This window comes from Ruditapes philippinarum, unplaced genomic scaffold (genome assembly GCF_026571515.1).
Source record: "Ruditapes philippinarum isolate M1 unplaced genomic scaffold, ASM2657151v2 ctg9911_1_1_1_1, whole genome shotgun sequence".
In the NCBI taxonomy this organism is placed as follows: domain Eukaryota; kingdom Metazoa; phylum Mollusca; class Bivalvia; order Venerida; family Veneridae; genus Ruditapes; species Ruditapes philippinarum.
The window spans coordinates 16,850-29,629 of NW_026860992.1; the positions used below are offsets into that span (position 1 = coordinate 16,850).

At 34.7% G+C, this 12,780-nt stretch overlaps 1 protein-coding gene across 1 annotated transcript; it reads right to left on the reverse strand.

Moving 5' to 3' along the window:
* Window positions 1-6,989: 6,989 nt before the first annotated feature.
* LOC132714145 (testis-specific serine/threonine-protein kinase 4-like) lies at window positions 6,990-12,119 on the reverse strand. Its single transcript, XM_060696924.1, has 2 exons — window positions 11,258-12,119; window positions 6,990-7,452 (listed from the first exon to the last, which is right to left on the reverse strand). Exons 1-2 carry the CDS (start codon window positions 11,972-11,974, stop codon window positions 7,141-7,143), a joined length of 1,029 nt encoding a protein of 342 aa, XP_060552907.1. The 5' UTR covers window positions 11,975-12,119; the 3' UTR covers window positions 6,990-7,140.
* Between the last annotated feature and the right edge of the window lie 661 nt (window positions 12,120-12,780).

Here is a 12,780-nt window from a genome sequence, read left to right on the forward strand (position 1 = left end):
CGTGTATATCAATAAAGAACTATAACGTATTTCTCTATGTTACTATACATGTCGTGTTATGCAAATCGAAATCTTTTCACACATATCTAAGACAATATTCTTTCGCAAAATCATGATTTATGACTCTCATCAATGCCGTCAAAATTATATTTAGGCAATGAAAACCGTTTTAGAGACATTTTGTTTAGATGTCATAATTATAATATCCTATACGCCTGTTGACTTTTGTTTTGCAAATACAAGATTTCTCCACATTGTTTCTTCGAATGATTTCACCAGTAAGTTATCGTCGCAGACACTCAGTTTGTGTGGTCGACACTGCAGAATACCCTCAAGCACATTTTCATTTTCAATTGTCCCATCTTTGTCAACCAGCATGATTCGACCTTCGTCTTGTACACATACATAAACCTTTGACTTTACATAGACAACGTCAGTTGCTGCTTTTCTAATAGGAATTTCCCACTTTTTCTCGATCCTTGTTTTTGATCTGACAACACAAAGGATTTTCGTTGTACATCCAAGTATAACATTGAGCTTGCCATCGCTCCAAACAACACCGATTCCACTTATTCCAGAAATATCAAAAGGTGTCAAATCGAATGCATCAACCCTGGCGTCATATTGTGGAACTCGTTGTGAAACTGTCGTAGCGTTCGCTCTCACTAGATCAACTTTCTCAGTGTAATGTTTCCCTCTAGCACTAGACGTTTCTGTATATACCGCAGCAAAATTATAAGATGGATCCGGTAAGTCCTTTGAAGTCTTTGTAAATGACTCCACAAAGCAGATATTTGTGTACGGTTTCGTTGTTTTGATTTTATACACCACTTTCAAATCGTTCTTTGTTGAAACGATTGTAATGAATGAGCCTGTTTGAATAATACCAATGAAACCGGATTTACCAATCAGACACATCTGACCAGGTGATTTCAGATTCAGTTTTCCTAATACATTTTTAGTTTCCCTGTCGAGTTTTGTAATGCCCTCACCAGATACTGTAACTATGTATGTTTCAAATAACTTAACGTCTGCACAAGTAGGAAGTTCCAGATCTCCTGAATCAAGCACATGTACATTTGGCACGTTCAACACTGACGTAGGACTGCTGCTGCTGCTGCTGGGCATTGGCTCACATTCAAGCAAATGGTTTTTCAGATCAGAAAAGGGATATATTTGTTCTTCTTTATTCATCAGCGTATATTGCAAACTTTTTGTTAAATGTTTTAATTGTGCCGGCCGACGAGTTTTCTTTTTTATAGATGTACCTTCGATGTTTTTACTACGAACTGAAATATCTGGGGCTTCCTCACTAGAAAGAATTATCGATTGTGCATTTATTGTCACCATTTCTTTAGGTCTGTGTTCGATTTTTCCACCAACCTGATCCCCAGAATCGCAGGAATCTGTACTTTCGTTTTCGCTTCTCCCTGTTCTAGACTCAGAATCATCATCAAAGTCGCTTTCATACTCGTCCATTTCGTCATCAGCTTTACACAATTTAATTGGAACATGGTCTTGTTGTAGAAATTTCTCAAACTCCTTGTCGATCTTCAGTGTAGGTAATACACCAGTGCTGCACTCTCGTAATTCGGATCTGCAGTCATTCACCATGCGTTTCATTCTTTTATAAAAGTCTTCGATATATCTATCCATTTTTTCTATTTTCTTTAACAAGTCATCCATTGTCAGATTTTTTTGTTATCGTTGTCTATATACTGAATAGGTTAATCAAATAAATATCCGTTCATGAAATTGTACCACGTTTTTCATTTAAATGTTCCACATGTTGACAAACAGTAGAAAAGAATATAATAAATACTGTTAGTTTCGATTCTGTGACATGAACTACCGTTTTATACTACGATATATACTTAACGGAAAATAATGACGAGATATAAATATATCTTCAGAGAGGATTAAGTTTTATAGTTCACATGCATACGTATCTGAGATAACAATTATTGACCATTTATCTCTTGCAGTATACTTTATTAAAGCTGTTTAAACATATTCAATAATATTTTCAGAGTTGGAACGAGGAAGTTATAGGTTAATGTAAACATTGATTTTAAAGCATTTCCACACTGGGTGTTTTTTTTTTATTTTAGACTCGTCCTGCAGGTCCATTTTTACATCCGGGGGATATATAGATCTAAACAGTCAAAGTATAGATTCTGATCAGACATCACTGTTTTAAAGACTTTTGGCATACGACACTGACCAAGCCTTTAAATACGGAATGCCGTTAGGGCCATCGCCTATGAATGTGTTGATCTGAAACGCGATAGTCGATAGTACGATGGTGAAACCGCGAAATCACGAAACTACGATGGTGAAAACGCGAAATTACGATGATGAAAACGCGATAGTACGATGATGAAAACGCGACAGTACGATACTACGATGATGAAAATGCGATAAACTTTCGTGTTTTCACCATCGTACTGTCGCGTTTTCACCATCGTAGTTTCGTGATTTCGCGTTTTCACCATCGTAGTTTCGTGATTTCGCGTTTTCATCATCGTACTGTCGTGTTTTCATCATCGTACTTTCGCGTTTTCACCATCGTACTATCGCGTTTTCATCATCGTACTGTCTTGTTTTCATCATCGTACTATCGCGTTTTCACCATCGTACTGTCGTTATTTCATCATCGTACTATCGCGTTTTCATCATCGTATTATCGCGTTTTCATCATCGTACTATCGCGTTTGCAACATCGTAGTTTCGTGATTTCGTGTTTCCACCATCGTACTATCGACTATCACGTTACAGATCAACACATTCATAGGCGATTGCCCGGAATGCCGTTAGGGCCATCGCTTATGAATGGTTTGATCTGAAACGCGATACTCGACAATACGATGATAAAAACGCGAAATCACGAAACTACGATGGTGAAAACGCGACAGTACGATGGTGAAAACACGATAGTTTATCGCGTTTTCATCATCGTAGTATCGTACTGTCGCGTTTTCATCATCGTACTATCGCGTTTTCATCATCGTGCTTTCGCGTTTTCACCATCGTAGTTTCGTGATTTCGCGTTTTCACCATCGTACTATCGACTATCGCGTTTTAGATCAACACATTCATAGGCGATGGCCCTAAGTGCATTCCGTATTTAAAGGGTATAAATGTATATCTTATGAAATATTTTATAAAATCAATCAACAGTAAAATTATATCGTTTTATAACCTTATGGTCGATTCTCAATAGAATGTTCTGTTATTTAACACGCATGAATATTAATCGTAAACAGAATAAAATGTTCCGAAACAATTTTTTTTTTATTTTACAATTTTAAGTAGGGGTTTATCCGTTTAGCAATGATTTCGTACATACACCAATTTCTTTTTAATTTACTACCGGTACCACATTTCTTTCATAAAAGTATTGTATAGGTTTCCTTTTTTTTCTTTTTGAAGTCAAACAATTTTTTTTGCAGCAGATACGTATATAGCTTTTATACACTTTAAACCATCAAGGTCAGGGGCTACTGTTTTGCAGTCCTTGATCATACGATATTTATATACAGTGTACTGATTTGACAGGAGCTGGGGTTTTTTTTTCGGTTCAATTTTAAGACAGATCGTGTAAGAAAATACCAACTTTACTATTACATGAATGCATGTGCCTGTACATATATTTACAGAGTAGATAAGATAATCAAACATTAGATATCATTAATCCTGGAAAAATAACAAATATAGTAAAACGTTAACAAAATATGTTATTTCCACCCACGTGAGTATAGGTTGTTTCATTCTTAAGGTATTAAGACACATTTCATACGAAATGCAAATGATTCATGAAACTTAAAATAATTCCAAACCTTTCCGTTTTATTGAATAATTTGCCATGTGCGATAAGTTTAAAAACAACTATAATATAAATTATATAATAGAGCAGAAAATTCCTTATTTTTAGGGAAAGCGGCTGTCGTTATTTTTTTCCATTGATCGTTCTATGTAGAAAAGTTGGACTGTCATTTTGTGATTTAAATATATAAGAAAACTTCAATTATCTCTCATTTCGAACGAAGGTATGGTTTAGTTTTTATAATTGACTGTATTTCTATTGTACATGTACTTTCCAATCGGCTGGTTTTCAATGTTTAGTATATACATGCATAAAGCACAATTATGAAACCATACTCTACTTTGTAAATGATTAAAGGACACATGAGATTTTTGTTGAATACTGCATGTTTAGTCAATTGCAGTAAATAAAAAATGGTATTATTATCTATCACTATTATTGTATTGTTAATTTCCAATAGGCCAATTGGAGTTATTCTTCCTGTTAATTCAAGTGTACCTTGGGACTAAAGATTTTGTACTACTACTTTTTTCCACAGTACAAATCTGAAACAATAAGTATCTTTAAAAAGATACTTGGCCGAAGTCAAACTTGTTAACTTGCATTGGATAAGCTAGTACTAACCATGTTTACCGCAAACAGAACATTTTATTCGTCCTCAATAGTTTTATTTCAGTTCATTTTTGCCCGCAATGTTTTTCCCCATTAATTGTCATCATAGATTTAAACAATATTACTTACATTATTTGATTTTAATCAAAATATAATTTGATTTGTATAGGACTTTATAAAAAAAAACAAAGATTTAGTAGATACTGTACACTAATTCCATGGAGAATTTTGCAACTGTAAATTAGTCGAAAGTTCGTTTCAATCGTCTTATGCCCGGTTCGAGAAGTGAATACAATGTATATTGATTAGAACAGCTTAGAAGAGAAACCCAATCGAACGCAAAAGTATCAAAAAGGCGATCTGTCATATTTAATTTCATATATTTATGGAAAAGTTGTTAGAAACATCTAGAATTAGAATATCATTATTGTGTTTTTATATTTATTCCGACTTATATCTTTTTCCATCGCGCAATTGAACATCCTCTACCTATAACGGAAGCTCTTTTAAAGTATCAATCGAACAGGCTATCAGAGTTCAAATGACCAATGAAAATTCTGCCTGTATACATTTCTTTACTGTTAATTTTAACGGAAGTCAAGGTGAAATCAGACTGACTTCGGCCGAAAAATGAAAAGCTATAGACACAGTTCCTCAATGAAGTATTTGTTTGGGGTAATAAAATAACTAACACAAAAATGGTGGCTGATTTACGCCATGTCGTACGTATTTTCGCTTATTCGCCTCAATATGCGAAAACGCGAAGGGACAAAATAGTTGGACTTTCCTCTCTTCTCTTCGTGTTTTCGCTTTTTCGGATTTTTGAGGAAAAACCGAAGGACATATTTTTTAAGTAGATCTAATAACAAAAATATGATTCCTCATGAAAAAATACCGTTACCTGGCCTCGGCTAACAAGATAGTGGGTAAAGTGTCAGTCCTAAGCCACCAGTAATACACCAGCCAAATCATAACAGAATCAGTCATTTTAAGAACAGAAAGCTCCTTATTTTAATGTAAATAGTATAAAGCTAAGATTAACCTATAGCGCAAATATTACAGGTCCCCACCGGTCCGCCACTAAATATCAGTGGAGTATTATGAAGTTTCTTGTTGGTACATCAAACTGACACAAAGTAATTTTCTGAGCAAAATTAAAAAGGGACAACAATTCTAAATTATGCATTTTAATGTCACGGCGTTTTGTTCTTGGGACACCGCACTTCTCAATTAAATTTATGTACCAGTGAAGTTTCATATTGATACCTCCAATATTTTTCGAAATATACGCAGAATACGCATGCCCTACGCAGAATATGCATGCGCGAAATGCTATATATACTTTCGTAGTGTAAAAGGGTCTATATTTCCAGTAACTTATTGTTTCAGGAAACGAGCTATGGTCGTTCCTCTTTGGTTCATGTTTATTTAGATTTTATTCTTCTCATAACTGTATCCTCAAACTGTTCAACAAAATTAATGTATGTTTAATCGACCTTAACTTTCACCGCGATGCCGCTACTCTGGTTGTCCATTTTTTGTTGTTGAAAAATTTGAAATATTACATTACGGTTTCTGTTAATTCTGTCCTTATAATTTCTTCTTCAAATTTGGTGACGACCTTCATGGCACGATGATTAACATGGTATAGTGTCCCACCTTCTTTTGAAATGGCTATACCATCACATGCACGTATGAATTTTAAACGATTTAATGATTTTCAAAATGACATGTATATAGTTTGTCCTGTCTGACCGATCTGTATGTATCCAAAATACTATGGTGGCTGATTTGGTACGCTTTTGTGCGTCGAGTTGGAGCTAGCGACAACACGACAAAGCGCCTAACGGCGAGTTGTCAGACTTTCGTCTTGTCGTCCTGTCGCTAGCGACAACACGACAAAGCGCCAAACGGCGCGTTGTTGCGCCGTCGTCTTGTCGTCCTCTCTCTAGCGCGGCACGCCAAACGGCGCGTTGTCGTGTGGCGCGTAGGCGCGATGTCGCCCTGTCGCTTGCCTTTTAAGCCAATCCTTCAATTTGAACCGATCAAGAATGTGACATCGCGACAACAGGCTGCACGACAATGCATCGTTAAGCTTGCCGCGCGAGAGAAAGGACGACAAGACGACAGCGCGACAACGCACCGTTTGGCGCTTTGTCGTGTTGCCGCTAGCGCCAACACGACGCACAAAAGCGTACCAAATCAACCACCATAATCGCCAGTACTGGTTATTTTCGAATATGGTTTACAGAAACCTAAATGAAAAAAGAAAAGAAAAAGAAAAATCAAAGTACAATAACTTAAATTGTTCGTTTTGATACCCAGCAGAAAGTGCTTTATTTTGATAGATTGATAATGATATTCAGTAGTTTAAAAGTAATGTATCATCTGTAAAACATAACAGACTCAACCAAACCGTGCCAGCAGTTTTTCCCCCGTTTTGTGTACCCTTTTCTCTAATTTTAGAGACAAATTAAGTCAATAATTAAAATACAGTATTTCTCGTTCAGTTATACATCTCTAGTACTACCTCAAAAATACAAACGCCCAGTAAGTTTGTTAAGTGTTTATTGCGTATTCACAACAACTTCATGTATATAGTAAACGCTCCCATTTTCAGGTAAATAAATCAGCTATATTCATGATATAGTTAAACATTTTTATTTACTGCGTCTTCATTTGGACTATTTTCCCCCATCGTTTTAGCTTGTCTTTTTATCTGTAGTCACTTGAATTGATTTAGTGTCGTCAGACATTTTGTCGTCTGCAACTGAAGTGCCACGCGGGTTTTTCTCATTCTTTTCTACATTCTGGACTCCTCTGTGGGATCTAAACCATGTATCCACTCTAAAGTTCTTCAAAATAATGCGATCTGACGCCTTTGTGAATATTTTCAGCATTAGTATTTGACACTTTTCTGATACATCTGGTTTCGCTGGAAATGTGACTCGACCTGAAACTTGTTTCAGCAACTCCTTGAGGTTACTGTCGTCAAAGGGTAGACGCCCATATACCTGGAAGACAACCACTCATTAAATCAAGTTATCTTGGAAAATCTATGCAGGTATTGACATATTTAAGGCAAATTATGTCTCAAGTAGAAATATTCTCTCTTTATAAATAGCAAACATAAATTATATACTGTTTTTACATTACGTTTAATTTCATAAATAATATCGGTTTCAGCGGTGTCAAGGGGCAGGACGTGAAGTGGTTGCACACTTGGTTCAAGCGAGCGAATTGGTTGCAAACTTGACAAAATGGCAAACACGACGTGATTTTTTGAAACGGGTGAACGAATTTTTGCCAGGCAAGTGGGTTTCTTTGTTATTTTGAAGTTCATTAGTATGTCTATTCCATAATGCAATATATATACCACACTCGGTTAAAGGTTTCAGCATCCTAGATTCTGTTTTGACGAAGTTATTGAAGATATAAACTGATCATGTAGATATTTTGAAATTTGACTTGTGACTGTTCTGGTCGGTTTTTCTCCTAATTTATTCGAATTTGTAAGTTTTGAACTGCATTTAACAATAACAAAATATGTTTCTGTCAATGCTGTACAAATGGTTTAGTTCGCAAGTCCGAAGATAACGTTCAATACACAAAAATATCTTGTTCAAGCACATTTTGGTTGCAGACTTATACTTCAAGCATTTTTGGTTGCAAACTTATTCTTATTCTATTGAAATCCATAGTAAAACTTTGCAAAAGGATTGTAGTAGTTTATATTTATTAACCTATTTTCAATGGCAATTATTGACATTTATGTTCTTTTACTTGTTTTTGTTATAAATGTTATTTATACTTTCTTCTTTTACAACAAGTATGTACTTTATGTTTGAAATTACATGGTTCTCAGTTCAATACTATAATCATCAGTAAAAGCCTGCAAACAAAATAATAGCACATAGAAGAAAAATATTTATTGATACTTTAATTCTAAAATATGTCATCATATGTAAAATGCAAATGAAACTACATACAAAAAAACGTATGTGAGAGTACTGCTGTATGTAAGTGAATTATTTTCATTATAAACATAAAGACATGTGCTCACATACGATGTTACTCGGCAAAATTTCCAAAGTTTATCAAAACCACAATAAATGTTATTTTGTTTGTTTCGTATGTAAAGATCAGCAGTTGCTTTCGACATAAAGTATGTAAATGTACTTATAAACCAAAAGTTAAAATGACATGCTTGTTTACAATATTTCGGATTTGATGTACATAATTATCATAATTATATGTCAATTGGTATTCTAAAAATTATTTTGACTATTAGATCATAATATAACTGATATACGATTGGTAATTTACATTGACTGATATGTGACAAAACTACTTAACCTTTTCCCTTATATAAGCGTGTTTCGACGGCTTTTTGCCCCCCCCCCCCCCCTTTTTGAGGCCTCAAACAGTGAAAAAATGTCCTATTTAGGCCCAAAACACTGTTTTTCGTTTGAGAAATGTTGTTAAAAAAGTGACCACTTTTTTCGGCGCCGTCCCCCATCCAAATATTACATCAGGGGGTTGCCAGAAGGGGGATGTGCCCCCTTCTGTTTGGGGGGTGGGTTGAAGGGGGGCGGAGTTCCCCTCATCGCCAAGAAAATTTTGGACATGTGACAGGCTAAAAATGGTCTCAGGTCGATCTTAGGGTAACTAGTAACCGACGCTGAAAAACCTTTTACTCTATCTCAATTCATTGAGAAGTTGCAGCACTTTGAAATCAGTTTTGATGGAAAAAAAACAATGCAAAATAGTGATTTTTGGCAATTTTGAGACGTCCCCCCGTTGCCATTGTAACAGGAAATTTACCATTGAGCATGCTGTTACAGAGGCTATGGTGTAGTCAACATTTGTGCCAAGTTTCATTAGTATTGAAGCATTTTTCATAGTTTCATAGCAGTTTGAACTTGTTACAGGAGGCTTTTCAATGGAAACGGCCATTTTTCGCAATATGCTCATGGGGTATAGGTTAAAGTCATTGTTCGAGTTAGGGAATTTGGAAGATGTTTCGATTGGTCAATAATAAAGAACAATTTAAAGACACATGTGAATAATGCCCTTGTGTCAATGTTAATATAGTTTGTATCTACTATACAATCAAATTTATTTCAAATCTTTTAAAAAAAAGAACAATAATGAAAGCTGTTTGTTGCTATTTTTCTCTTCTTTTCCTTTATAGTTAGCCATGCCAAGATATAAAAAAGTCCTAAGACTTTGTAAAAAGAAAAGAAGTATATCGAGGAGAAAAAATGATGAAGATAAACACAACTGAACTTCAATTTAGCATATTGTGTTTTTATATCTATTTGAAAGACCCTGTGTTAGGATATATCTGCACGCATGTACAATTTGTATATACATGTATATTTCTTATTAGATGAACAGGTATAATTGCCTTAATATTGCTAATTATTAAAAAAAAAAGATAAGTTATTCCTCGCTAAAAATATGCATGCCACATTATTGACACAAAAGTTTGCAACCAAAAATGCTTGAAGTATAAGTCTGCAACCAAAATGTGCTTGAACAATATATTTTTGTGTATTGAATGTTATCTTCGGACTTGCGAACTAAACCATGACAGAAACATATTTTGTTATTGTTAAATGCAGTTCAAAACTTACAAATTCGAATAAATTAGGAGAAAAACCGATCAGAACAGTCACATGTCAAATTTCAAAATATCTACATGATCAGTTTATATCTTCAATAACTTCGTCAAAACAGAATCTAGGATGCTGAAACCTTTAACCGAGTGTGGTATATATATTGCATTATGGAATAGACATACTAATGAACTTCAAAATAACAAAGAAACCTACTTGCCTGGCAAAAAAAAGTTTCACCCGTTTAAAAAAATCACGCCGTGTTTGCCATTTTGTCAAGTTTGCAACCAATTCGCTCGCTTGAACCAAGTGTGCAACCACTTCACGTCCTGCCCCTTGGGTGTTCATCGGCCATTTAACACCGGTAATGAGTTTTGATGCGTAGGAATTGACCTCGAAGGCCGTAGGGCTGAGTGTGGTTTTATTTTCGCATCAAAACGAGTTGTTTTTTTACTGTCTATAGCGATGATTTATTGTATGCGCCATTTGCTTTAAGCAAAAAATTATTACCATAATTCTTTTATACAAACATTTTGGAAGCATACCTTTTTTAATTCAGCCAATATGTTTTGCAGTAGATACAATGTATATATAGCTTTAAATGGAATGATAATGATAAAGTTGACGTTAAACACAAGCAAGCAAAAAGCAACAAAACAAACGAACGCACGAACAAACAAACATACAAACTGTAATGTGTCTAGCGGAAAAATACATGCTATTTGATTTACAAGTGGAACTGGCCAGCGTTGACTAAAAAAAACCCAGTTAGGTGCTGGGTCATTTCATGCCCCACAATCAACTCAGACATTTCCTAAATAAATCTAGTAATCTTATGATCGCTAGCCGAAGTTCAAACCCCGTCAAAGGCAAGTCGTTGTTTCTTTGAGCAAGGAACAATACACTCATTGTTTAGTGTTGATTTCAGGAACAAATTTGAATGTGTCTATAAGCTCATAGCTTATTACACAATCAAACTAACATAAAATCTATATTAACCAAATAGCTTTTATTTTTTTATGATGCATGATTTTAGTCTTTGAATCCATACTGAATTTTTAAACGCTTGTATTTATTGTCAAATGCTCTCCATGACTTCTGGTTTTCTAGCAGTTTTTATGAATGTACATTTTTAAGAAATTGTATTTAATAAAGAAATCCGAAAATGCATTAGCGACTTAAGTTAAAAATGACCTACCATTGTAAATAATACAACTCCCATGCTCCAAATATCGGTAATTTCTGGATCGTGTGGAATTCCTTTTAAAATTTCTGGGGCTGCATACGCATAACTTCCGCAATATGTATCACACAACGACGGTCCACCACTTCTTGTTCTACCCGATTTCTTAGCAAATCCGAAGTCAGTGATTTTTAGCGTATTTTCCTTGTCCAGAACTAAGTTTTCACATTTGATGTCACGATGCACAAGTCCTTTCCCATGCATATATCTTATACCTTCATACAAATGTATAAACCACCTACCAGCTTGGTCTTCCTGTATGTACTCTTTGGCTTTTATCTCCCTCAAAAGGTCGCCATTCTCAGCAAGTTCCATTATAAAGAAGTATCTGGTTGTGGTCTCTATAATTTGATAAAATTTTATCACTGCATAGTGGTGTCCCAGATTCCGCATTGTCGCGATTTCGCGCGGTAAAAATTTAGTGAGATATACCTTAAATGACTTCTTCTTCGATATTATTTTTATCGCAACTTTATGCTTTTGATTTATATCATAGGCGCTTTTTACAGAAGCATATGAGCCGCTCCCGAGTGTTTTCCCAACAATATAACCTTGACCTTCTAGAATCTTTAAAGCTTTAATGCTTTTAATCTTTCCAGACGACTTTGCTTTTCGAAAAGTATCATCTTGTTTCGTCTGATCTGCTGTGCCATCTATTCTTTCCTGTTCCATCACTCGTTGCCTCCGTCATACGCTCCAAACATTTTGTAATTTAAATTCTTTGCCTACATTTTTGCACTCTCCAACGTTTGTATTGAAAAATTCTGGGAATCTTCAATCTCTCGTCTGCTAACGTTGAGCACGATTGACGTTTCGGAAACGCCATGGTTACAACGTTAACAACTGATTGAAAGGGAACGTCAGTAAACTGTTGATCTTCATTCTCGTTTTTTTTTTAAGAAATACTATGCTCATCCTTGAGTTAAATATTTTAAACACAGAAATTTATTGAAATCTATTAAATTCTTACTGAATATGTTTAATTTGAATATAGAAATGAATAAAGGTTCTATGCATGGGAAGCTACGTTCCCTATTACAGTTCAAATAAAGTTGGTCTTTTCCTAAAGAAACTGTCAGTTTTTCTAATGACACTATATTCATATTGCATGCAATCACCTAGCTATAGTGTGTATGATTTTAAACACAACATATCTACTTTTTTGAAGTCAAAACATGTTTATTTAATATTTTACAAAGAGACTGTGCACATGTAGCAATTATCAATATTTTCTAGTATCATATTTGAGCATAGTAGATCTAGATCTATAGACTGTATATAGTTACACATGACTTGATATTGAATTTTATGTTTATGTTTAAGTTTTTTTTTATGTTTTGAATTGATTTCATATGAACCAGTTTATCATTTTTGTAATGTTATTTTCGTTCTGGAAATTTAACTATAGCAAGACGAAGTTACTGTATCACAGTGATATGGCTATCTCTAATTAATTACTGTAGATTCTAAATCTCTGT

What these genes read in the sequence shown, in the direction of transcription:
- LOC132714145 (XM_060696924.1), bottom strand. Translation starts at nt 11,974, where the DNA reads ATGGAACAGGAAAGAATAGATGGCACAGCAGATCAGACGAAACAAGAT. An exon ending in GAGTTGTATTATTTACAATG is followed by an intron (nt 7,453 to 11,257) that starts GTAGGTCATTTT and finishes GTTGTCTTCCAG; the next exon opens with GTATATGGGCGTCTACCCTT.